The 27829-nt window shown below is 40.3% G+C and overlaps 1 protein-coding gene across 2 annotated transcripts in view; it reads left to right on the top strand.

Annotated features, from left to right (window-relative positions):
* The window catches only part of slc4a4a (solute carrier family 4 member 4a), a 71195-nt gene extending 60553 nt beyond the window's left edge, over positions 1 to 10642 (top strand). For both annotated transcript variants that reach the window (XM_035379384.1, XM_035379383.1), the window contains exons 18-26: positions 410 to 571; positions 1983 to 2161; positions 2961 to 3033; positions 3501 to 3569; positions 4481 to 4654; positions 5272 to 5433; positions 6338 to 6431; positions 7856 to 7935; positions 8350 to 10642. In XM_035379384.1, the coding sequence (XP_035235275.1) occupies positions 410 to 571; positions 1983 to 2161; positions 2961 to 3033; positions 3501 to 3569; positions 4481 to 4654; positions 5272 to 5433; positions 6338 to 6431; positions 7856 to 7899 (957 nt within the window). In that variant the 3' untranslated portion in view covers positions 7900 to 7935; positions 8350 to 10642. The remainder of the gene's footprint in view (positions 1 to 409; positions 572 to 1982; positions 2162 to 2960; positions 3034 to 3500; positions 3570 to 4480; positions 4655 to 5271; positions 5434 to 6337; positions 6432 to 7855; positions 7936 to 8349) is intronic.
* The last annotated feature ends 17187 nt before the right edge of the window (positions 10643 to 27829 follow it).

The following is a 27829-nucleotide window of genomic DNA, read 5'->3' as shown; positions in this document are numbered from 1 at the left end:
TGGCTTGAACACCTCTGTAGTTTCTGCATGAAACTAGCCAGCTGCTCCACACATTGTCAAAGTGAAAATATTATATAAAAACGACTTCCTAAAATTAGGGTGCACACGTATTGGATTTCAAAAAAGAGGACAGGGGCAGATGGGCATTATGAACATAATATTAGGCCATTTGTTTATATACAGTCTAAAACCTAACCAGACATTTTTAGGAATTTAGAAATCTCTCCTAGGTCTCAAAAAGAGGAAATGTCCCAAAAACAGAGGACGTCTAGTCAGCCTGTTATCAGAAATATGAAATACCTTTAATTTCCACACATGCCCCATTGATGGTACTGTAAATCCGACTTGTATACTAAAAGCATTTCAGCTCCTTAACACTCCCTTAACGCACTGTGTCTCTTGTGTTCAGCCAACGAGCCCGAACAGAGGCTGGTTTGTGCCCCCGTTCGGAGGCAACCCCTGGTGGGTGTACCTGGCGTCGGCTCTCCCGGCCCTCCTCGTCACCATCCTGCTCTTCATGGACCAGCAGATCACCGCCGTCATTGTCAACAGGAAGGAGCACAAGCTAAACGTGAGTGCTAGCAAGAACCACAATCACACAGTTCTGTGTGGCCCAGCGGAGTTTTGTTTTAGAGAACCTAGCACGTGTGTCATTCTACATATTCTTTATTTTTATTTTATTTTTACTTTAGAAAGACTGCACTCTCCATGCGTCCATTAGGGGCCCAATAGCCGAGCCTCGCCTAGGACGTTAGCCAAAGAATCCACAGTGCCGTCCCTTCTGGGTTAGGGTGGGTTGAAGTCGGGCAGGGTTTACCTGATTGCCTGTGCATTAGCTCCTCCTGAAAGCGCTCTAGCTACACACAGGCTGCCAGTTGTCACCAGTAAGGGATACATCTCTCAACTGTCCTGTGGTGTTGCAGTGTACTTTGTAGTGTGCAAAATCGCTGCTGGCTCATGGACAAGGTGTGCATGAATTTCAGCTGCAGTGCTTTTTACAGGGAAGTGACTCAAGCTATAATGAGCAGAGCAGAAGAGAAAAAAAAAACTGCAATGCAATTGCATAAACCATTGGGGATGCAAGAAAAAGTTCAAAATACGACTGATGAGATCCTTGGTTTTTGCTACACTGAAGTGCTTGGCTATGAATGACTATGAGTGCCCTAAGGAAGCTGATGCTGATGTAAGAGCTTTGGCAGTTTCACTAGATGGCGCTGTGACTCTAGCTGCCCACGGACCCGTCCGCAGTCTCAGGCCGCTGGAGCTGAAACAATTTCGGCTCAAATTTCAGGGTGAATGGGGATGAATAGCAAAGCAGCCTTTGATGTTCCGGAAGCCTACCTGCAGTTGGCTGCCTGCATCAATAAGGTTCCCGTGCTCCCTAATGAAAACAACGTCCCCCATCTTTCTGAATTTAGTAAACGTTTTATTAAGTGTGTCGTGTTTCTTTAAAGCGTGCAAAAATGGAAATGTCTTTGGCAACTTGGTGTGTGCGTGTTTGTTTCGTTTTTGCCACCCTTGTGATTCGGCAGCGGATCAAACTGTCCTCGCAATATGAGACGTGAATTGACCAAAAAGGCACAAAGGCGGAATTGTGCAGGAGACAAAATGCCCTTTTCAGTATCAGATGGGGCTCAAAGTGTTGGAATTCTATCTCAACGTTCTACTGATGGGTGTTCTTTTTAAGAAAAGAGAGATGAAAAACCTGAATTCCAATGCTACCCTCTATTTTATTCGCCTGGATGAAAAACCGCTTTGTGCCTATACCCAAGACCCTTGTTTGCTTTTTTGGTGTTGGAAGCCAAATCCAGAGAAGCTCTCTGCAATTAGGTTGCCTCCCTTGCTGCTTGCGTGGAATGTGTCCCAGGATCAGAAAGTGGATTCGCAATATTGCCGTGACTGCTCTCGATTTCGCCACGGAAATGGTTCGTTCCCCTTCCCGTCTGTGTGCGGTAACGGTGGCTCCACCCTCTCGCACGCAGAAAGGGGCGGGCTACCACCTGGACCTGTTCTGGGTGGCCGTCCTGATGATCCTTTGCTCCTTCATGGGGCTTCCCTGGTACGTGGCGGCCACGGTCATCTCCATCGCCCACATCGACAGCTTGAAGATGGAGACGGAGACCTCGGCCCCCGGGGAGCAGCCCAAGTTTTTGGGAGTGAGGTATGGAGGTGGGGCACCTGACCCCTGCTGTCACCTGAGGGGGTGGCTGCATGACCAACACAACCTTAAAACCAACACTTTTTTAATATGGTCACCTTTTTTGGCTTCTGAAAATGTTTCCTCTGCTCGAGTGTATGACTCCCTCTTGTGGTCAAAAAATAAAGCCAAACACAACATATTTGAGTACCTTATCTCTGATATTAATGTAATATTTTTCAAAAGTATACTTATGATGTGGTAGACAGATCTGATGTAATTTTCAACAGGCTGTTGACCCTGTTTTTCATTTAAATAGTTAAATGCTGACTTTTTTGGCCGGTTTGTGTAGGGTACAGTATACACAACTGCCTGTTTGTGTGGGGAAAATAGCTTATTTCAGTAGCCCTAGGAGGTGCCTTATGCAGCTGCTAGCTGAACAAACACAAACGGATTTAGCGGGAAGGTCCAGTCCCACCGGCAAGACTGTGGCGTTATGTAATTAGAGTATGGGTTACACAGTGTGACTTTGGCCAAGCAGTCAATGGTGTTGAAAATAGGAAGGAATTCAATCAAAAAGGTGTTTGCATATCCTCATATACAACTGTATCAAATATTTTCCACGGGAAATGCATTCTTATGCGTGTAAGAAAGGGATTAACCAAAACAATAACAATAGTAAAAATAAGAAGTGAAATGGACAGGATTATTTGTATTGCAGTGGTGCAGTTCCTTTCAGAAGTGCCAATGTTACAGTTCCTTTCAGAAGTGGTTACATTGATAAAAGCAGGCTCAGAACAAGAACGTTGTGTTTTTTTTTAAGGGAGCAGAGGGTCACTGGAGTCTTCGTGTTCCTCCTGACCGGACTGTCCGTCTTTATGGCTCCAATCCTCAAGGTGCATTTCTCTTATGAAAAATCCCCCATGATTCTCCCTTTCAGAGAAGTTTTTTTAAATGACACAGGTTTGAAATATGTGTAGACTTGGAATGTGTAATATTTGTTAATAACTTTGTGGTATTTTCAATTTGTTTTTATAATATTTGCTATGACATCTGACATTTTCTAGGTAGAGCCTGCTCCCTTGTGGACATATACAGTACTTACAGTGCAATTTCACCTGTAATATTAAGCTTTCCTGGTAGTGCACGGAGCTTCTGCTAAACTCAAATTTTTCATCTTCTCTTCTTTGAGAAATTATGTGAATTAGTCTTATCAGAAAATTAATTTTGCCTAATTAATTAACTAGACTTCATATAAATGCATACCTTTCCACAATTAACACACTGGCCCTTTAAAAAAATTTTAACTAAAGTGTTTTTATGAATTTTTACTTACAGAACTGTTTGTTTGTTTGTTTTCCAGTTCATTCCGATGCCTGTGCTGTATGGAGTCTTCCTCTACATGGGTGTGGCCTCCCTCAATGGTGTACAGGTGAGTGACATGCAGTGGGCGGGACTAGTGAGAGGCAGCTTAACTGGGGTGTGAGTTAAGTGCAAATCGGGACACGCGGCGAAATCTGTCTGGTTGTGTAGACAAGTGTCTTTACCCTCAGAACAAAGTTGTTACATTTTTGTGAATTGTTATGCTTACAAAGTCACTGGTATGACAGAACCCCACATTTGTTTCCTGGAACCTGGCTGGTGGATTATTTTGGGCACACAAACATTTGATTGGCTCATGGTATTGGACCTGTCAATCAAACAGTGATTAATGCGTGATTTTGTGTGTTAATTCGGACTCCCCATTTCCTCCTAAAAGGGGCGTTCCTGCCCCAAGCTGGTGGCTTAATTGATTAAGCAGTGAGTTTATTGCAGGGTCACAAGAGGAATGGGACCGGCACTTAATTATGCCTTGGTTTACATGTAAAAGTTGATGGTGAACGTGACTCAACGGAGGTTCAGCCCTGTGGTCAGGGAGCCTGAGGCCAACAATTTTCTGTGTATAGTATACACTGTACATCTATGCTGAATACCACATGTTGTGGATATTAATAGTTAGCCTCCTTTGAATCTTACCGCACCGAATCTTCATTATTTTTCATGAAGGGTTCATGAAGAGTTGATTATTTTTACTCTTGTGTCATGTTTGACTGCTGAATGTTAACATGTGACTGAATTGTACTTGTCTGTCTGAAGTGTTTCTACAGGTTTTATTTGTTTGCACGTCTCTCTTGCAAAAGAGATCTTGGTCTCAACGAGACTACCTGTGATAATAAAGGATAAATAAAAAGAAATTAAATATTCCCTGTATCCCTGTTCCTACCTGAAATGGCTTCCTCCTGGATCTATCTTGTGTGTCCCTGAGTGTCTCCCCCCATCTGACGCTGTCTGCCCTCTCCACAGTTCATGGACCGCCTCCAGCTGCTCCTGATGCCGTCCAAGCACCAGCCAGACCTGGTCTACCTGCGTCACGTCCCCCTTCGAAAGGTCCACCTCTTTACCTTCATCCAGGCCCTCTGCCTGGCCCTGCTCTGGGTGCTCAAATCCACCGTGGCAGCCATCATCTTCCCTGTCATGGTGAGTCTTGTCTCCACTTCCTGGAAGACATGACCCTCTTCCTGAATCACAGCAGTGTTCGTTAAATGGGACTAGACTGTGGAATACTCACACTTTGGGGCCAAACTGAAACTAAGAAGCTTGTTTTGGTTACGCTGTAAGTTTATTTCCTGTTTGGCTAGGTCACAGGCTTTGCTAATCCTATATTAATAACGCTGCATGACAGAAAACTCTCTTTATGGAGTATTGAAGCGTGGAACTGAACATAACATTTAGCGGCTAACCAGTAAGTTCAAGTCTATCCCTGGCAAGTTCAGCATGATGTATCAGAATAAAACTTGTACATGTATCATAAAACTCTGGTCCTGAAGATTCACTGAGTCTACTGATGTTTTTATTTGATCTTAAAATCAGTAACCAGTTTAGACCCAGTAATACGTGGGTGAGGTGAGTTAACAATTGTACTAACTGATCCATTAACTGCTGCATTACATTGAAAACCAGCAGGCTATGCAGATCTTCAGGACCACTCCTGTTGTGCATGAAACTCTTACTATAAATACTAGTGACATAATGATTGATGGTGGTGTGTTTGTGCATCACAAGTTCTGAGTGATGTGCTGTGTTTCTTTTAACAGATCTTGGCCCTGGTGGCGGTGAGGAAAGCCATGGACTACCTCTTCTCACAGCGAGATCTGAGCTTCCTTGACGACGTCATTCCCGAGAAGGACAAGAAGAAGAAGGAGGACGAGAAGAAGAAGAAAAAGGCCAAGGGTAGCCCAGACAGCGATGGAGAAGATGTGAGTGATTTGCCATTCCTGCTCTCTGTCCAAATGTGGTTTTGAAACATCTGAAAGGAGAGTATCGGGCATGTGGTCAGTATTCTTTTCAACCATGTTCAGCTGATGTGTTGGGCTTATTTATGGGTGGCACAAAAGAGTAGGACATAAAATGGCTGTACTGAAGATTTACAGTCCCCTGATTTGCCTGTATGTTATTTATCATGATTGTCAGGATTCGTTGTTAACTTTTTATTACCCAGAGCTTTGATCTTTAGATTCAAACAAAAGGTAAAAAGGAGTGTTTTATCTCCTGAGTCTTACAACGGACTACAATACAGCAGTAGGATGATCTTACTTCCAGTTTTCTTCGAAATTTTACTGTCTGGTTTATTGGAGAACAAATTTAATGAGGCTACACATGTAAACGCAGAAATGCTGCTTTTATGTAGCTCTGGATTTCCAAAGTCCAGAGCTCTTAATGAGTTTCATTGCTCAACTGACAGACTGGGGCCTGCATTAAATGCACATTTTTCCTCAACACTGGTGTACATATCTTTTTTTTTTTACCTTAATTTAATCAGATAGGTCAACTGAGAACAACCCAAGTGGGTCGAAATTAAAGGGATTGAGTAGCCAAATAGATACAGAGTGTGATTTGGTGGCCAGATTATTATCCAGTTTTGTGGGATAAATTAATAAACAGTGTTACTTTTTTTGCAGACATGATTTAGCTAATTTATGCTAGTGTTGAATTAGCCACATTCTGTTTGTTAAAAAAAAACTCTTGTATTTGTTGGTGAGCCAAATTTTAGGACAAATGGTGACTGAATCCAGGTTTCACACCCTGCCTGTGCTATTAGAGTCGGTTGAGTTAAAGCTCTGCAATACAGGCTCTGAGCCTTTCTGCACATTGCCTCTACAGTCTGACTACCACTACAACGAAAATGTCCCCAGCATTAAAATCCCCATGGACATGATGGAGCAGGAACCCTTCTTAGGTGACAAACCCTCCGACAGTGAGTAGAGCTGACCGAGGCTCCGCCCCCCCGACTGGAACTGGAGCATTCTCGCTCTGACTTCAACCAATCAGCTCTTCGCTTCTCTTTTTCACCCCTCCCCCTTCCCCGCTCCGAGGGATGCTAACGTCTTGGTGCTGTCCCCAACCCCTTGCATGATGCTAACTGCCTTCTCTCTATCAGTAGGTCACCACTGTTGTCTAACTTTCCGGTCTTGAATGTGATCTGACTGGCCGATGCTCCATTCCACCCGACTCCTGGGTTCTAACTTCTTTCTGGCTTTCATTGTATTTCTTGTTCGTTTTGTACTTCTCCTGAAGCTTGATATCGTATTCACGGATTGCGGAATTCCTGGCTGCTCCATTCACCTGCCTGATTTTATGGAATGTATATGTTTGATGCTTGGTATGATGGATATTTCAACATTATCCTGCCCATCAGCATTGTGAAGTAGTGTGATTTGAACTGACACAGCGACCGGGAAACAGTTGTGAGTTGTGCAAAATGTGTGCATGCAGTATAGCATTTGAACATGTTTGTTGGTTTAAATCTTGAGATTTATGAATTGGATTTGATTTCAAAAAGCATGGTTTGGGCAGTGTTGAAATATCTTTCTGTTTTAATATTTTGAGTGTTTGAAGCTCCATGCATGTGAGAAATGTATGTACTTGCTTTAGAAAATTAATTTCATTTTTTTGTCTTCAAACCATAAACATATTTGATTTGGTGTGAGTGTTCATATAATATTCTGTTAGTTTCATTCACTAATGTCAGTACATACTGATCACTTATTCACCATAATATAGAATGACAAGACGGTCATATCACATATCTCTAGCTGTATAAATATAACATAAGTTATTCATAATTAATCATTCATTAATTAACTATTAATGACAGAAGGACATAATTTCTCTCGTAGCATCTGCAGCTTCCTTTAGTTAAACATGGGCTCTTGTTAATCTCATCTCATTAGGTTATTGAATTGAATCCCTAGATCTTATAATCAGCATGAATTATTCAGTATGCCAGCCACACATAATATTGTATATTTATCAATACAGTAGGATAACATTGTTTTTGCAGTTTCCTGTATTTTGCCTGTTATGACAAGACAAATTGATTTAACACCGGGTGGAGTGGTAAGATATAATATGCATACAGTTTAAATACACCATTTGACAATAGCAGCACATTGAAATTGCACAGGTCAATAATATTGAGAGTGCACTAGGAACATGGGAAACACCAGGATGTCATTGTGACCATCTGTCACTGGTTTTACTCAAAACTGGCTTATATAAAGCCCAACCTGAATGGGACATGGGTGTTCCAAAAATAGTTGCCCCTGCATCACATGATGCAGGGTCGGTCATCACCCCTGGTTGGCGCTAACAAGAGGCCGTGTTTCTGTATCTCCGCAGGAGAAAAGTCCCCCTCCCTCCTCGAACACCACACGTCGTGCTGATCGGATGCACTACTTCCAGGGTAACTCCTTGTCGAGGTACGTCCTCTGGTGGGGTGAGGTGAGGTGGGGTGGGGTGGGGTGAGGTGAGGTGAGGTGAGGTGAGGTGGGGTTGGGGTTGGGGTTGGGGTTGGGGTTGTACACAGCCTGAATGGACCTGTTATGTGACTGGACTGGGGAGTGTCCTGTTTCAAGGGTGTCAGCAACATTTCAGGTAGAGGGGAGGACTGGGTGGACATGTCTGTTATCGTAAAGGTAACCAGGGATACTTAAACCTGAATTGCTTCAGTAACAAACTGCTGTATAAATGGCTATATAAATATATGTAGCTTGCCCTGGGTATCGGCATGTGCTGAGCACATAATACGAATAAATTATGCAGTGAGGCAAGGTTTTGAGTCTGTCATTGGTTGAGGCGTCTGTACTAACCGTTGTTCTCTTCTTTTTTTTCAGTCCTGAGAGAAATCCATATAAATCTGTGCCTCAGATTAGAATAGACCTTGAGCCCGAAGACAACGGGTTCTTCTGGAGGAGTCGGGGTTCTGAGACGTCTCTCTGACCAGTAGAAGCCCCGCCTCTCCTGATGAGCCAACCAATCCTTGTGCAAACTCAAAAGACATTCCTGTTCTTATTTCTATTCTCCTATTCTCTATGAAAAATTCTTCCAGCGATCAAAACTGATGGGATGCTTATTTGAAAGTGAATCACATAGATGGAATAGTTCAATTTTTTTTTTTTTGAAATTGCAAATTACATTTTAAGAATGCAAAACCTTGCTGTTTTTTTGTCAGGATTAACTGGAAGAGAACGACGATTTGTGCAAAGGGTTTGTTCCTACGTACAGTAGGTACTTTTCAAATGGGAAGAAATTTTAACTGTCATTCCGATTCCCAGATCCCCCTCTCTGTTCCAGTACAGTACACAATAGAATGTGTTGTTTCACACTCCTAACTCCTTACTATGCAAAATGTATCATCTTCTGAAAAAAAAACAGTAAAAATTAAGTAGCTGTTTGTCATGCATGACAGTGAGCCTAACCTGCCGTTTTTGCATCTTCCTTATCTGAACTTTTTATTTATTGTTTAAAAATAAGAAATTACTGTAATTACATTTTCCTGTAGCAGGAAAATAATACTTTGATCGGTTTGTAGCTCTACCTCTTATTTTTAGATGCCAGGCATTCTATATAAATATAATATTTTGATTTTATAAAGGGCACAGCATGGAATTTTAATATTGTTAATATTCTTTCTGTCTTTTAAGAGTTTCCCTGGAACAAAGTATTCACAAGATTAAATGTATTAAAAGAGAAAGCAATATCTGTAACATAGAGATAATATAATTCAGATTCAATATTATATGATTTATTAACTTTTACATGATGTTATGGTCTATGTTGATAATATGCCATTGATACAGATTTTTTAATGTTTTTTTTTTTTAATCAGTCAGGATACAGTGTTGTCTTTTTCCTTGAACAAAAAGCATAGGATTTGTATTGTGAAGCACTGGGTCAAGCACTCAGCATTAAGTCCCCAGTATTTGTGGGTTCACTGCTGTCTTGTGGTGTAAAAAAAGCTTGTTCGGCTGCCATCTATTTTCTTATGATTTGAACTTGCAGTGCTGTATGCATTTTGAAAGATACATTTTGAAAGAATTTGTCAAGCAAACAAATGAGTGAATTCATTTATTTACAATGAATTTGCTATGTACATGAGTATCTAATGTCTATATCCCTTCATAAGTAAACAAAGCAGTTCTATTTGCACAGCTGGTCCCAAAAACTGGCATGAAATCCAATATTTCTCTCAGCCAAAATGTTCTTGGGCAAATAACTGCTATTTCTGCACAAAATGATCTACCTAAGTGGCTTAAAATTGTATGTAACAGAATGATCCAGAAAGGTACCTCATGAGGTCCTAATGAGCAGTAGTCTTTACAAAATATAGCTTACGGAATCTTCCAAATGGGACATTTTCTATAACCAATAGTGAACCACAAATATGTGAAAAACAGGTTTCTTAGACATTTTGTTTCAGTTCATGAGGCTTTTTTTTTTTTTTAAACAAATGTTTATTTATATGCTTGTTTAATAATTCCAATGGTTTTTTCTTCCAGTTTCTATTTAGCTGGGTTTTCTCCCTTGGGGAAAAAAGTAATATACTCTATTTTCTGTGTCTAAGAATGAAATATTAATAACTTATACTGAAATGGGAAAAAAAGGTTTTCAGGATTCTACTCAGGTTCTCTGAGACGTAATATGCATGTCCTACTTTATATGGCCTGCATGTGATCCAGTAAATCCTTGTTTCAGTGTATTTTTATGTATATCTTGTACATTCAAGTATGTTGGGTAATTCCAAGATGCTTGGTTTTTTTTGTTATTTTTTTGTTATTGTGATTCATTTTGATTTCCCCCCTAAACCAATGTACTTTAGCACTGCCCAATTAAGCATTCTCTGTTTTTAAGCTTAAAAATATTTTTTAACTTATGGTTTGGGATGGGTAGTTAGTTTAAACAGAATCAAATTCATTATATCAGCATGTCGGACAAATTCTAAAATGAAATTAACCGTATGAAACGTGAGGTTAATTCTAGTGTATTAAAGACTGATGTTTTTTCATCGATTTTTATTGTGAATTTTTAGAATAAACAAAAACATACACATGTGAAATGATTTATTTTAGAATTTATATTTTTCAAATGAAGTGTATATTAAAATAAACTGAATTTACGCGACTTGAATTATTTCCGCTGTGAATTCTCCTGGAATGGACACATTGCTGATCTGTATCCCGCCTCAGGAAAAGTGTTTGTATGTTGAGATTAACTTTAACAGCAGCCTACTAATATGTTTGCCTTGTTAGCATATTTTTAAGAGGACATAACAAAGCCTTACATACATGTTCCACCCAGAGGCCCCTGTCTGACAGGAAGTCAAAAAACACATAATAAATATATGTATGTTATAAAGTGAGACTGGTTACCTTATACATGCAAGCTGATTCTTATACAGGTATTTAGAGGAAATGTTTTGCCGAAATTTGTAGCACTCTAGGCATTTGTTTCTCTTTCCAAGTGCAGTCAAAAAAGACCAGAACTTATTGTTGAGCCAACATTTTTCTAAATTATTTTCTGAATTATTATTGCTTATTCACATGAATCAAATTAATGTTGGGCTGCAACAAAAAAACCTGTATGGGTAAGGGCCCTTTTCAGATAAAGGTCAGTACTCACAGGGCTCATTCCAAACGCTTATTTTTTACCTCCTTTCGTCCTTTCCTTGTGTCCTTTCCTTGCTCCTTAGCTCCTTAGCTTCCATTGGAGGTGGCAAGAAAAGGACACAAAGAAAGGATTCAAGGCTGGAGGAATCACTTTACTGCGTGGGATGGATCTGTGAGCGCATAAAAGTCAAATAAATGTCTGGTCAGGTCTGAGGCACGCTGGCTTGGTAACTCTTTCCCGTGAAACCATTTTCAAGTACTTGAGCTTGCTCCAGAGAAATATAGTCTCATTTCAGTGATGAACGTAAAATTGTAATTTAGGTAAAGTACCATTTCCCCCCCCACCCAGAGAATACCTCTAACACTGTTTTTGAATACTGATTTGGGCGTCCGTTTAGACCGTCTCTGTGTGACTTGTCACCAGTCCAGCTAGACTAAAATAGACTCGACTAAATAAATAAACAAATGAAAGGAATGGAAAATGCTTTTTTTTATATCAATTTCACCCTCAGGGAGGACAGCTAAATACCTATTATTTAATCTTTTTGCCATTTATTCTCCACAGAATGTCATCTCGTACATTTTGATGGTCTTCTCTTAGGCCTGAGAAAGTGCTTCCACTCGACTTCCAATACATGCACTGGGTTGAAAAGCAGCACTTAAGGCAGTAGGGATGATAAAAAACTGGGGTGTTATGATGCTTATTCCAGCTCTAACAGAACAAAGAAAGATAAGACTGCACAATCAGTTCAATGCCAAGGGAACACATTGATGTAAATAGTGCAGTGTGTGGGCGTTTCAAAATTTGGAATGAATGTATGCCCAAAGCTCATGGGCAATTTCTAAGAATATGTTAGCTTTGATCTAAGAGTCAGATTTCCCCCCATGCATTATTAACAGCTACTTGTACCTTTTTGGACTGTGTCCTGTTGTGCTACTCCAAGTGGACGTAACTGTACCCCCCCCCCCCCCCCAACATTACTGGAAAATGTGTTTTGGCCTGAAGACCTGACCACTAGGTAATGTGTATAATAAAAAAAGAGGGTCAGGTCCCCCTTCTCTTGAAAAGGAAGTAAGCGTAAACTTTGGGTTTTCTATTAATGAGGTACATTTTTTATTAATGTGTGTTGGAGGTTGTCTGCTTAAGGTGTGTCTTCTATCCTTCACATTTTCCATGACTGATGATTTCGCGCAAACATAAAGTTTTCTAGGCCCCGTCGTTGTAAAATATTTTCTACAAATGTGAAATATGAGTGAGTTTAAAGAGCCATATTACAGCAGAAACAGCATATGTCACTTTTTATTTTCCTATTACATCATTACAAGCAACCACGACTTTTGCCGTTCAGGGATTTTGTAGTTCCGTAACTTACCCAAACACGTTTTTAGTAAAGGCATGTTTGTATTCAAAGTCTGGTATGTAATCTACACCATGCTATTTCTGACTGTCGCTTCCAGGTCTGCAGCACGGTGCAAAATTGACATAGCATCCCAGAGAATTTAAGGTGATCAAAAGCGACCTCTTGCCCATCAATGCACCATTTATCTTTCTGCTAAATCAGGGCTACCCACCCCTGTTCCTGAAGACCTTCCATCATGCAGGTTTTCATTTCAACACCCGGTTCTACTAATTAGCAGCTTGATGAGATTTCTAGCCCGTTGATTGATGTGTGCTTTAATAGGGTTGGAGTGTAAAACCTACAGGAAGGTCGATCTCCAGGAACAGGGAGGGGCCGCCCTGTGGAATTCTAATGCCTCTGAGCCTTCTCTGTAACGGCCTGATACCCCCACTGAGTGAGGGGCTGCAGCAGGGCCCGTGAGTGTTGACCTGATTGTAAAGATCCGGGCCCAAATATGGGGGAGGCCAATTGGAATGCACGCAGCCAATATGCAATGGAATTTTATGTAAAGTCTTTGATGCTTTATGCTCTTTTAGCAATTTGTCATGTGGTCGTAGCTATCATGCACCTCATTAGCTTGGCTGGGCAGGTGCAAACATCTTAGCAAGAGGGCCATTCAGTGTCATTACATTCAATCAAAATTTAAGGGTTTATCAGCAATGGGTTTCCATTAATATTATGGATATGTTTATGTGTCCATTTATCTCTGCAAGCAAGTATTTATGAACTGTGTTGATGTGTGTGTGTGTGTGTGTGTGTGTGTATGGAATACAGCTTTGCTAAAGTGTCCAAAATGAGTGAAAATGAACTGTTCAAATTGCATTTCTGTTTGATCAAAGCCTTTATTGTGACATTTACCGCAAATTTCAGCTCAGGGTAATTTGTTTTCCATTTGTTGATTGTAATGTATCTATGTAACCACCAGAGGGAGAGATATAGCTATGAATGAAATGGGAACTTACATGAAATGTAGACCACACTTCTCTGCTCTGCTGTGGGTAATATTGTTTTTGTTATAACTGTTGCTTCTGTGAGAAATACAGGTTAGCTCATCATCAAACACTGACCTTTCAAAGAAGCAAATAAAAAAAAATGGTCCTGAACGTATGGGGAAATCAGCATTTGGATTTACATTTTATACAGTACGCTGCTTAGCCATTCGTCAAGTCCACGGTGCTAGTCTCACATGAGCTGTTAAAACTGCAGAGTCATCTTTGCCGTGAGCGATGAAACCTTCAGCCTGTTCTAGGAACAATCTTTAAATGATTCCAGAGCTCTGGCGCATGTAGAACCACCAGCAGACTGTAAGAAAAAAATGGGGGAAAAAATGAAAAAAGCACAGCCAGGCTCTGTACAGTTTGTAAAATTAATGAGCCACCCCTTTGTTAAATTAGCCGGCCTGTCCATAGCTTATTTGGTCACTAAATGCACAATTGAGCCACAATGGCGTTTTGGTAGAAATATTCCTGCATCTGTTTCACGCTGTCTACAGAAGCGTGCTCCTTATGGAGCAGAATGTGGAAGTGGATCCCACTAATCCTTCCGGATCGTTCTAGTCAGCTAACAGGTGCTCTGTCTGGATGCACCTCAGCATCCTGCGCAATTCACAACCGCAGTCGGGAACAATTAGAAGCCGCAGGGCCCTGAAATAATTGGCTTTGCCCCACATTGTGCAGCCTAGGGGAGGTGTCTGTATATTGAGGACAGAATGTCTTTACCACTGTGCTGTGCATTTAGCCAAGTTTGTGGATATCTAGGCCACAGCACCCACAGGGTAATGAGTCAGAGCACTTGCAGAGGGAAGCTAGTTTGGTTACCAACATTCGGCTAACCCCCAGCTCATGTTTACAATTCATGGTGATAATGGGAAAAAAAAAAATTCTTTCCAATACCCATTTAAAGTGGCACAGGTCATCAGGCTTGCAAACAAATGTGGTAATCCTGTTCATTTGATCTTTCCTGAAAACAAATGATTTGGGGTGTGTGACTGCAAGCTCGAGTCCAAAACCCAAATAATCAGAAAAAGAGCGAAAGAACATTTACAGAAAATGTTCAAGGACAAGATTCCTTCTTCTTTGACTTGTAAAAGCTATTCAATTCAGATAGGTCAGATAAAAGAGACCAGCGATATGTCAACTCCAGTCAACTCTTACTATCCCACCATCCTACTACCTGCTCCCTGGACCTCATCCCTTCACCTCTTCTTCAGTCCATCTCTCCTGACGTCCTCCCATTTATCCTCTCTCTGGTGAACTCCTTCCAGTCCGCTAGGTGTGTCTCCACTGTCTTCAAATAGCTGGTGTCACCTCCCTGCTCAAGAAACCCACCCTTGACCCCTCTGTCATCCAGAACTATCACCCTGTCTCTCTTTTTCTCTTTCACTACAAAACTCTTTTTCCCTTTTAAAACAACCTGTTAGCCCAGCGCTGCTCCACTCCAGGCAATGTAGACTACAGTGTCTGCAGCATTTGATTCAAGCATGCAGCACACTACCTGCTTTTCCATACTTTATTTAAACCTCAAAGAAGCATTGAGGGAGGACCCCTCATTTACAATACTGCTGAGAACAGAATGAAAAAGAGAAGAACATTAGGTAAGACACTAATCAAAGAACAAATAGTTAAGACTTTAGTTCAAATTAACAAACAAATAGATAAAAGAATAATTAAACATTATTTAAAACAACATTTAAAAATTTTAATAATTAAGTAGAACAATGACAATAAAAAACAATAAAATTCAGTATTTGGTTCTAAAATTGTCTTAAATATCATAAGGAGTCCTTTTCTTGAAAATAATTCAGAACATGAGGGGCATAAAAGCAAAAGGCTGATTTTCTCCGCTACCATTCCTCACTCTGGATAGGAGCATCTGCCAAATTATTGTTATTTATTGATTGTAGGTTTTGAGGGAAGATATAGTATATGTAATCTCTTATTTATAATATCTTAGAAAGGGCATTGATATCTTGCTTCCCTGTCTGTTTAAAACACGGGGAGCTTTCAGACTCCACTGCTGCTTGGTAGGTTCTGGGAGAAATGGTCTGGCATTGTAATGACACTTTGGGTTCTCTAGTCAATACTCAACATGCACTGAGACAGCCTTAAATTAGACATGTTCACTGATGACTCACCTTACTGATGAAGGGAGGCTCAAATAATCGTTCTTAAAATTAGAGGGCCCTTAATGCTTTTTCCCTTCTTCTAACCCCATAATATTGGGATCTGTATTTGAATGTTTTGCAATGAGATATAACTTGTTGCATACTTCGGTTGATTTCCTGGAAATATTTCTATTATTTTATACATTCTTGAAAGCATGTTTTATCAGTGTGGAGCTAGAACAGTGTCTACAGGATTTTGACAGGATTCTGTCTGTCAAAAGACCCGCCACCTTCAGCCAAATGTTAGTGTTAATATACTAAGCTGAACCTTTGATCCCGTTTGTGGTAGTAAAAGTGCCCAAAACCAGGATTCAATCAATGTTTGTCCTTACCTTTTATGGCAAAATAATTTCAGCAGTAGCTGAAAATCATCAAATGCTGATTGTGAAAAAAAGTTAAGTTTAATCACAGTACATAATTAAGTGAATAATAATTAATTATTTAACATTTAAACATTTGATTAAAGAGTGTAAATCATAGATAAACCTTACAAATGCAGTTGTTTACAATGCTAAAGCAGTTATTGTGAAGGAGTTCATTTTTTTATGCCTCCGTGATGGCACAGCTGTGGCCGAAGGCATTATATTTTCGGGTTGTCCGTCCTTCCGTCCGTCCCGATTCTCTTTAACGTGATATCTCAGGAACGCCTTGGGGGGAATTTCTTCAAATTTGGCACAAACTTCCACTTGGAATCAAAGATGAACTGATTCGATTTTGGTGGTCAAAGGTCAAGGTCACTGTGACCTCACGTCCGTCCCATTCTCTCGTGACCGCGATATCTCAGGAACGCCTTGAGGGAATTTCTTAAAACCTGGCACAGACGTCAACTTGGACGCAAGGATGAACTGATTAGATTTTTGTGGTCAAAGGTCAAGGTCACTGTGACCTCACCAAACACGTTTTGGCCATAACTCAAGAATTCATACGCTAATTATGACAATGTTTCACACAAATGTCTGATAGAATAAAATGATGAAGTAATGACATTTTATATACAAACTGGCTACTGGTTAGCAGAGGCATACAACTGCGTGGCAGTATTTCTAGTTTTTTTTTTTTTTTTTAACCAGTCATTCTTTGATATCGGCCCTGGAACAGCAGGCCACCAGCACTGTCACAGAGGCCTAAAATGACCCCAGAAGGAAGCCATTACGGGCACAAACACAGACAGTTCTTCCTTCCAATTTCAGACAAATGCCGACAACACAAACAGACTACTCATTAAGGATTACTCAGTACTTGTTTTCTTGGAACCAATGTGTTCATTCTCACATCCTAATGGTTGACAATTTTCATTCTTTTTTTGTTAGCCTAGCCTTACTCTGAACAACTCAATTTGATTCTGAAAAGTTTGCTTTTCTGAAATACAGTTGTGCATTGACATCAGCACTTTGGAAGCTGCCAAAAAAGATTTTTAAAAAAGGAGGAGCATTACTGTAACTGCTCAAATCACATTCTGAAGAGAAAGTTCTGAAAAACACTGTGGAGACATTAATAGGTGACAGCTTTTTAAAGCTGGTGGATTCAAGTCTACTGCAGATTCTTTCGAGTGCCTTGGAAAATGTCCCCCCTTTCAATGTTTTTCTTGCAATCTCAGTATGAATTTTAGTCATATAATTGCTAAAGCCATGGAAATCTTAAATGGAATTCTATTTTAAGTGGAATTCTAGAGATGGACTTCTGAAAACTACTGAAAAAACTCAGTTGTACTGTACACTTGTAACAATGGGAGGAGAAGCTTTAGTGGCTCAGTCAATAAAGGCTTCTAGTTTCTATAGTTTAAGCATCGATAGCCTGAGCTATGCAATTTGCCAGACTATGACTGGCAGGGAGACTGAATCAAACTGGTTCATCAAAGGCAGACTGGGATTTAGTCCGGGTCCCTCCCACCTGGACCGACATCATAGCAGTTGTGTCTGGAAAGATACTGCTCTCCAGCTGTGAGGTGGTAACTTTGTCTTTTTACATTGACCATGCAGGGAAGGGCACCAAGAGTTAAGGACAGGTAAGGACATCCAGAGGTAAGGGCAGGCAAGGGCATCCAGAGGTGAGGACAGGTTAGGCCATCCAGAGGTAAGGACTGGTAAGGGTCGCATTCCTGGAATTTGGATGACTTTGTTACTAGTATGAGGGTCATTACAGAGGAGCCTCTGAAAGTCTCTGAACTAAGAGGACATGCCGCAAACAGCTTGCACTGAATCTGCTGCAGTAAATTAGACTGCATGAGGTCTTCTGTCACAGAGATTTTCAGTAGTATAACAAGCAGTTTCCAGTAAACATCTTAATCTTTTTTTTGAGGGGACAGCACTTTTTGAAAAGATGGGTATTGTAGTGGCAGCTTGCATAGCTGAGTAGCCAGCCAATAGTAGTAGGCCACCGGCTGGCTAGCGATCGGAGCACGGCCATGTTTGTTGATGTTTGCTTGTGGCTCAGCAATCCCTTGTTGATTTGTGTGAGGATCGTATGGGTAGAGGATGGTCCTTGGTCATTCTCCCCTGTTTGTTAAGCATGTATTCTGGTCTGATAATGGTCTCTGCTATGTAAATAAAGAAGCATGAGAACCTATATCCATCTGGTTTATGTCAATTGCTAGTGTTTAAGGGTGCACTGCCAACATTGTTACATTGTGGATCATATTCGTACCCTGTGTAACTTCCTAGCATCAGCTCATAATTCAGTTATGCTGACACTAGACAAATGAACGAGGAGATAAAGAAAAGCTGATGGAGGCAAAAGCGCTCTGAAATGGAGGTTGGTCATACATCAACAGAGTAAAACTTGCTTTGGTGGGACAGACACCTGCAACTAATGGTCATTTTTCATTACTTCCCTGGGTGGCTACCTTAGACAATTATCTCAGTATTTATATATGATGATCATATATATATATATATATATATATATATATATATGATCATGTATATATATAATGTCCTGAAACATCACGTAGCCCTGTGGCTTTATGGAAAGCTGTAGAACTTTCTGGTACTTTGAAAAGACCATTCATTAGCCACATTCCATGAAATATTAGCTCACCCAGCAGGCCAGGCCTGATTCAAGTGTGGAATTGCCTGTGGAGACCAGTAAATCTGTGCACAGCAGAGCTTTTTGACTGCACATAGAGACTGAGCTGCGTTTGACAAATTTAATTCAATTAAGTGAATTCAGTAAGAGCATATAATAAATGCAGAGAAGTAAATCTGAGCCAGCCAAAAATGCTCAATAATTCAATGAATGTCACATATTAATTTAGCATTCGTTCATTTATAATAGGATGTGAGTGATTAGCAAACAGACTAATGTTTCAGCTAGAGGAGAAGTAATTTGCATATAATGGGAGTGCTGCTAAGGGCCAAGACAGAAAACATAACAGGCAATAGTAGATGGAAAAGCCCCCCCCCCCCCCCCCCCACCCAGCCCATCAAGCCCAGAAAATGCTTTATTAAATGCCCATGTAGACTGGCTAGCACTCAGTGATAATGCTAGAATTCAAAACCATTTTTCAAAGCTCACTGTGTGCTGCTGGGATTTTAAATTTTTGATTAGTGCTTTCTTGAAACTCAAAAGCACCTGGGCATGTTCCGTAGGAAACTTGTGGACAAGTGTGGTGTGTGATTCCTGCAAGGCACGCTATATTCCACCACTTCCCAGAAGTCACTCAAAAATAACTGTAATATAACACGAAATTGTCAAAACATAGCAGTGGCTTTTGTCCTTCCTACTCGGTTTTCTACTCTGAACACGTAAATAGTGAACTTAAATGCTCAACTAAGCACATGGCTGTCAAGGCATGATGAGAGATTAGCCTGACTCTCCACAGACCGAGGAAAAACAAGTCTGCAAACGTAAATTCTGCTACAATCTCGGAGATGAGTTCTGAGAGATGGGGATTTATTCTGTAAATAAAAATGTTTTCGGCGCACCAAATCTTGGCTTCTCTCTTCAACAGAAGAAAGCGATTCACCTTAAGGAGTGATCTTTTATCTAAATTGATTTTTTTCTTGATTACTTTCCTTCTTTATATTCATGAATAGTGACATTGAAGAATGGTGCGTGTGCACAAATGCAATATCTGCCCTGATGTCATTGATTCCCCTGGCTTTAGTGGAGTTTTATAAAAGTAGGTATCTCCTGTCTAAATAGATATTGTATCTCCAGTCTAAAAAGATATCACTAGTCTAAGTGCTTATCTCCAGTCTAAACAGATGCATTACATGGCCATAAGTATGTGGATGCCTGACATTCAACATCTCATCCACAATTATGGCCATTAATATGGAGTTCCACCCTCTTGGTTGACTTCCTTGATTGCTCAAGCATATTTATAAGCTTACTAAACTATCTTATAAACAAGTAAGTTTGTGTAGAAAAATATAGTATATAAAAGGCAATTTGTCCACATTGCAGATGTGGCAAGCAAATACTGTTTTGTAGTTTTATTGATGCACTTTGCCTGAAGGCCTAGGCATATAATGATGAGGCAAGAATCACCTGTGTTGGTGTTTGTGTATGGGGAACAGCAGCCGAAAAAGTGTCAAAACAAGTGAAGTATCGCCCTTGGTGTTCTCATTGCATATTACCACTGAAGAAGAGGGTGACAGTTGGCCGCCAGGCTTTCCTTCAGTAATGGATTTCCCCTGTGCTCAAATTTCAGCATCAGTCATGCTGTGTAATGTAATAAAGAGAGGATGTGCTTCAACCCTCATCCTCCTTGACTGAACTGAGGAAAGTTCCCACCCCTGCGGTGTCAGGACTAATGTCTCATCCTTCCAGAGCAGAGGTAGAGAAGAGAGTGGATTCTTTACAGTCGAAATCTGGACTTTCGCCAGTCACTTATCCAGAGAGATACCCCCACATCATTTCATCAAGAGTGGTGTGTGTGTGTGTGTGCGTGTGCTGTCATGTATGTGTGTTTGGCCTGAGGGAGGTGCATCTGAGGGAGAGGCATAAAGCCATAAAAAGCAATACTTTGCTATCTAAAACACCTCCAACTGCAACTGTTTTATAATGTGCTCTATTGGAGGATCTACTGTATTTGTTTATTTTTTGCATTTAAATGTGCTGCAAAGCATAAAATGTGTTGAATGGTTTTGTGTAAAGATACCTGCAGATTTCATTGTGCTCCACAGGTGAAATGAGGCTTTCCTGTTGCCTGACATTTATGTGACTAGTGAGTGCAGGGGAGTTAATTCCCTGAGGAAGCTGTACTGCTCCCTCATTGCCATACCGTCTGGATGGCATTTACTTGCAATTCAGCTCGACAGTATCTGGGACAAAAAAAGAAAATAATGCTGATGCATTGCGAACTTTAGAAGTAGCCCTTGGAAATTTGTCCTCCTCAATGTACTGTCTGTCTGATAAAGGACAGTGGAAGAAGTAATGAAAGAGGATAAAAGTAATGAAGGTGAAGATTCATCTTTGCTTTGCTTGTTACCTTGTAACTGCTGTGCAATAAAAGGCAATTTGAATGACAACTGCATTTTCTAAATTTTAAGAGTTCTCACTGGTCATTTAAATTTAAATAAAAGGAATGATTAGCGATAAGTGTCCCACTGTTATTTTATCTATCTATCCTCACCCAGATACTGATCCCTGATGATTGAATCACTGACTTGACTTCTCTATGGCCCAGTGCTGCCTGTATATCGACCCTCTCTCTCCTCCTAGCAATCTTAGCCACGGCATCTGTGTTCTCATTACCTTCCGTCCCAACAAGAGCAGGTACCCGGCAGAAACAAACCACTGCTCCCGTCCTCTCCAACCCCATCAATATCCCCATTATCTCCACAGGCAAATCCCCCCTATTCGATGCTGCAGAATCACCTGGGTTTACAAAAGGTAAAACCACCACATGTTTCCATAAGTAACAGATAAATTCTCCAGATCTTATTGTATTGTTGTAATATGACTTCCAGCACATTGCCTGATGCATGTTTTAGGATCACATAACAAACCCTGTCTTCTTCAGTTGCTGTCTTTCCATATCCCTCTAGAGCCCTTGTTCCTCAGCAAATTCTCCACCAGGCATAATTTGCTTTTTTTTTCTATGTTACAGCAGTGACATCTCCCTCCACCAAAACTGGGATTCCCATAGATTTGCCTTTTCTCATATATTTTAAAAATATTTTCCAAACTGTACCAATTTTGGTGCTTGGTACATGTGTGGTGATGTCTCATGTGCTGAACGAAGGCTGATCATTAACAAAGTGATCACTGTACTGAGGATAATTGGTAATAACCTTAGCCTGAAGCCCAGGAGGCCTTCAGGCCCGAGGACAGCAGTGCCATTACGCACAGCTGAGGCTGACGGGTAATAAGCTCAGATGTGGCTTGGTGTCATTGGGCCTGTTCACAAAGGCTCAGCCTCTGGAGAGACCTTGATGAACAGGGCTGCTATGTGGTTAGCCTCCATTCATCTCCAATCCAGATTCCCACGTGTGCAGATTCCAAGTACCTGCAATCCAGAGAAGTCTGCCATCATGCTACAGCTGTATAAAAAAACGGGCCAAAAACCACAGAAACTACCGAAGCGAAGACTGCATTTTGAAAACCACAGAAACTACCGAAGCGAAGACTGCATTTTGACAGATGAGTTTAGTGTTATTTTTTGTGAGCTTGCTTTTTTTTTGCCAAAGCAAAGTGTGCAATGAAGCACACAGTCCATACAGTCCAAGTTCCATACAGGCAAAATTTATAAGAGTCTTGGACCTTCTCTGTACGGTCATGATAGTTTATTTCTCATAAGAATTTAATGCAGGCATTTGTACATCTCCAGTACTTCTCTGAAAACAGCCAGACATATCACATGCACTGCAGTGCATCTTCCTTTTGCTTAACAAATCAGGCTGCTCAAAAAAGCTAAAATAGCTTTAAAAATTTAGAGAACTAAAGCACGGATGCAGTATCACTCACTCACCCACTCACACATCCTTGTATGTGGTATCTGTTCCCTCCAGCTAAGCACGGTTAATAAATCTTTGTGAGAGTCTCATTACTCTAAGCGCACATTCGAGGTAAAAACGTTGTATAATGAGCCAGCATTTCAGCATCTTAGAAAAAACTAAGAAAATGTTCATTTAAAATTTTTTAATTTTAAACTGGAAGGCCTCGGCAGCGCACAGCAGGTCGAATAGCCACGGGCGCCCTGCTCGCGCAGCAGAGATGGAATCTCTGTGACGGTGTGGTGCAGCGATCCGGGCTCGGTTTTCCTCTCCAGATCCTGGCCTTTCCATCTCTTGCCAAGGCTCGGGAAATGGCGAGCAGGCGGGAAGAATCTCCGCTAATTTCCTTTGTCTTTCTTCTTGAGCATGTAATCAATTTTCTCGACGCCGTGGACAGCACTGGGTGGGAGTTCGGATTTACAATGCGCCCTGCCCAAAGGCTTTCATTAAGTTTTACTTAATAATTCATCCAGGCTTTTCCGCATAGACAAGCTTATCATGCAGACATAATTGTTTTCCTTTTTCTACGTTCAATATTTTCGAGCAGCCCTTGCTCAAAGAAGCACAACTATTTATGTTTTTTTAAATTAATTTATTTTTTGCCATAATAAGCTCTGCCAAGCAAGTGACATGACAAACAGAAATTATTTAAGGCTGCCATCGTTATTAAAACTTATTATGTGCTGTTTTACTCAATAAGACCGTGTTCATTATATCCTCAGCAAGCACGCAAGCATCGGACTGACAAGCCAACTGTTTGCCTGCCAGCGTTTTGCATTCTTTTAGGAACTGGTCCTTGCTACAGCTGTCAGCTAATGGGGCCACTGCAGTGCTGATTAGCTAAATGATGCTAACAGTGGGCCAGTAGTACTTAGGCAGCTTGTGGACATTGAATAGCTGCTGGCTCCGTTAGCTGCCCCAAGGTTTTGTATTGAATCATGACTGCCAACGTGATTGGCAGCCCTGTGGGGTGCCAAAAATAATTGACTGCAGCTTTGACCAGGGAGGAAGAGTTTGATTTGCGAAACATCATCACTGAAGTCAATACTGAAGCTTTTTTCTACTTTTGAAACTTCCCTTTCTAAGAATTTGGAGTCACAGAAGTAGGGTTTCGACAAGCTTCCTATGAAGAATGTAGTCTGATATCAATAATGGTACTCCCAGGCATGATAGAGCATACTGTTTCAGAATGTGTCTTTTAATGTAAAGACCTGGGTTCAAGTCCCAGCTGGGCATTATTGTATTTAAGGTGGTGTTGTTGCATAAGGGTTAGGGAATTGGGCTTGTAGCTCAGAGGTTGCCGGTTTGATTCCCAGCTGGTGTGCTGTCCTTGAATGAGGTAAACCCTGCAGTAAAAATACCCAGCTGTATTGCTAAATAGATTTGTAAAACTTGCTCTGGTAGATGCCAAAATGTAATGTCAATATATGCCTTCTGCACAATTATAACAGTGCAACGTTAGAAACAGATTAGATATTGCTTAACTTTTTGGTATCTTTTAGTCACCTTAGTCTGTTGTTCTCTCAGGAATAATTTTGTATGTCACTTTGACAATTATATAATTATTGTATAATTATTGTCATTTATAATTTTCACCATTCCAGCTGCACACAAATATCTGTACTTATATGTATTTGGTATCCATGGAGACCGTCAGCCAAATAAATCCTGTGATATTTTTTCAGTATCTTTGCTTTATTAAAAGCCCAGTGGGGCACTAGTAGCTTTATGACCTGGAACCAGGGAGATTTAACTGAAAGCATGGAAACTACTTTTGTGTGCTACTGTATCATTATCACAGTAACTTTGCATGAGCAATAATATGCCTCTGGAGACCAAACAAGTATGAGGCGACGGTATTGCTTTAAAAAAAAAAAAAAGCCATGGAATTTTTCTGTAAGAAAAAACTAACAACAGTTTACAATGACATAGACTTAAGATATGGAAAGTCCTTGACTTTTGTGTGCAGTCAAAATCAGAATGGCTGCTAATTTGGTAACATCAATAGGATAAATGCACATGGACACTAGTGGAATTTCTCATTTTGTCTTTCAGAAATGGAATAATGTTTCGTCTTGTCTTTAGCAATGTGCATATATGAAAGTTGAGCCTATGGTACAGACAAGGGAGCTGGCCCATATGCCTGTGCTCTTTCAATATTTTTAAAATGTAAGCAATTTTTAAAAATGTGTCACTGTTTATTATCCAGCCTCAGAATCCAATGAATCACTTTGTTGATGTGTTACGTGTAATCTAATAATCAAATAAAAATGGGTAATAGATGCTGAGTAATGTATCTGAATGGATTAAATACTATAAGCATACAATCCTAAATGTCTCATATTACAGAACTCCAATTGGTAATGAGGATTCAGCTCAACCAGTTGGATTCAATTTTTAAAATGTGGCAAGTCTGTGGGCATGAGTCTCACCTATTTTCTCCAGGTCTGTCATCCCTGGTCTGCCTCAGCTCATTTGACAATGTGGTAGAAAAAAGCACAACTTGTAATAAGCGCTTTGAGAATCCTCATGTGGGGTCTTAAGCATCTGGCATCTGTATAACGCCACTCGGTGGGATTTCAGTTCCTACTGTATCTTGTTAACCTCCAGTAATACAGTGATATGAAAAAGAAAGTGCATGCTCTTGCAATTCTACAGTTTTACACATTAGGATGTAACTAACCCTCATCGAGTCCTCACCAAGTAGATAACCGTAGATAAATCTAACCTCATGTGAGAAATAACACATAACAGATTTTACTTTGTCATTATTTATTCAACCAAAAATAAGCCAACATGCAGAATCGTTCTGTGAAAAACCCCCACGACTTAGCAGCAATAACCTGAAGCTTATCAGCTGTTCCTTCCCTAATTAAGTAGTGTTGCTATATTACCCGATCAATATTTGATGAAGCTAATCATGTTCCAAATTGTAGTTTCACCCTAACTTTATCTATCTGATATGTTTCTCTCCGCCTGTGCGGCAGAGAGCACAGGAAATCTTTACTAACACTTAGTGTTAGTGCAGTCATTTTATACAGTAACCCCTCAGGGGTTCTAAACATCACAGCAATTACCAGGACCCTGTTAGTCCCACTCTAGTGGACAGTGGGCAGCCATACATTCAAAGGAAGAGACACTGTGATTCTTCACGGGTGCATATACATACATACTTTACATTTTGGGTCTGGCAAATAAAAAAATATAAAAAAGTATAGGGGGAAATAAATAACAGGGCTAGAGTCGCTGTTCACTTGATTTTGGAGATAAGTCCTAGAGGATGGCGGTGGCAGAATGATGACATCATTTCAGTTCTGATTTTCTCAGGAGCGAATCGTAATGTGTGGATGATCTAGCCCGACCCCATCACCCCGCTGCCCTTTTCACATTGATCTCTGTAATAAAGCGCAAACCTATGAGCAGATATAATCTACACACAATTACACTAGAGATTAATGAAACCATAAATAAACTGTATTTATGTAGCACCCTTCACACAGTAAAGCAACACAGAATGCTTTACAGTGACACATGCACTTGCTTCTGTAAGTCGGTTGGCTATTTCCAATTTTCAACCTGGAATCATGAAAACACAAAAAGACTTTGAAGTAATAATTCTTGTGCTGAGAATAGGTGCGCACCAGCATGAGATGTGTTTGGCAGTGCAAAAAGGAAAACCCAGCAGGGAGATACATTTTTACATTAAACGGTGTCAAAATCTAAAACCAATGGTAGAAATATTTTGACAGTTCGCTCAAATATGACAGCTGGGGATTGATAAATAGGAAGCTCGACCCATGATGAGTTTTCTGCTCTGTTGGGTGAATTTAGGTTATAAGTGACTGGAAATGTCAGAGCACAATTTGCTCATAGACCAGATGGGTTTCAGTACAGCAATTATAGAAGATACACATGAAAACAAGAGCACACACACTCATGAGCATTAAAATGACTGTATGTACACCTATATGCTCATGTGCATGCGCCCACATATTCACATGCACATGTCAACTACACACACAAGCAAGCACACACACATAAAAATGCACACATCACACACACAAACACACACACACATGCATACATCTCTCACACATGCATACATCACACAAACACAAACTGTAATAAGTGCCTTTTCTGTCAGGATGGCAGTTCACTTTGTAAATGAAAAAAAATCTACACTTCTCTATACAATCTATATCACAGACAGTTCTGTGATGTTGAGAGTGACAGTTGGGAGCTCTAGTGACTAACTGCAAAGACTTTCTGAGTAAACAGAAGATGCTACACCAGTTTGTGTTTATATTAGAGTCTACAATGAAACATGTTACCTCATCAAGATTTTCATCCTTTTCCTGCTCACCCAAACTAACTTCAGACAGATCTGCTCTGCAAAGCATGTTCAATATTCTTAGCTGTTGATCTAACCATAAAGTATAAATGTATCTACAGTACCTAGCATACTGTTACGCTATTTAAAAACAATAAAAGGTCACTGACCATGCCAGAATATTATCGTATGTACAGTATAGATCTTCTAATATATGTATTAGCTCTTCTACTTTTTAAGCTTGCTGGGTTTAAGGTCAAGTCATAATTTATTTATCATTTTGCACACTTTCCCATATTTATCTTTATTTCCACCCTCTAATCAGACCAATTATACTTCCCAAACCATCAGCATCTGACGAGCTTTTACCAATGTTTGCAGACATCACTGGATTGAGCCATTAAGTCAATGAGATATATCCTCAACAATTAAAAAAATGAAATTACACACATAAATTATGCATTTTTTGAGAGGCAGACCGTTATAATTATTAAATTATTATTTGCCTAAAGAGCTTTATTGAAAGGAACTGGCTAGATCTGTTGATGCTGATCATTTTGTGTGTTAATAAGTGTATTGTAAATAAGAATTTGTTCTTAATGACTTGAATGGTGAAATAAAATTTAAAAAGTATTGTTAATCGAGGGAAATTATAGAAAACAGCTTGAGACCAATGATCAGTTTCAAGGGAAGTTTTTTGCACGTCTATATTCAGCTCACAATCACCCCTGGGCAGCCATAAGCTTATGGAAGACTGGGATGACTATAAATGAAGCACAGAATGGAGCCATAGCAGTGTTGGGACATGGTGAGGGGCAGGACCTCTACATGCTTAGCGATAACTCTGCACCTAGTCGCCTACGACTAGCTCTAC

Source organism: Anguilla anguilla, chromosome 10 (assembly GCF_013347855.1).
Source record: "Anguilla anguilla isolate fAngAng1 chromosome 10, fAngAng1.pri, whole genome shotgun sequence".
NCBI classification, from domain to species: Eukaryota; Metazoa; Chordata; class Actinopteri; order Anguilliformes; family Anguillidae; genus Anguilla; species Anguilla anguilla.
This window is presented reverse-complemented; position numbering and strand designations above follow the sequence as displayed.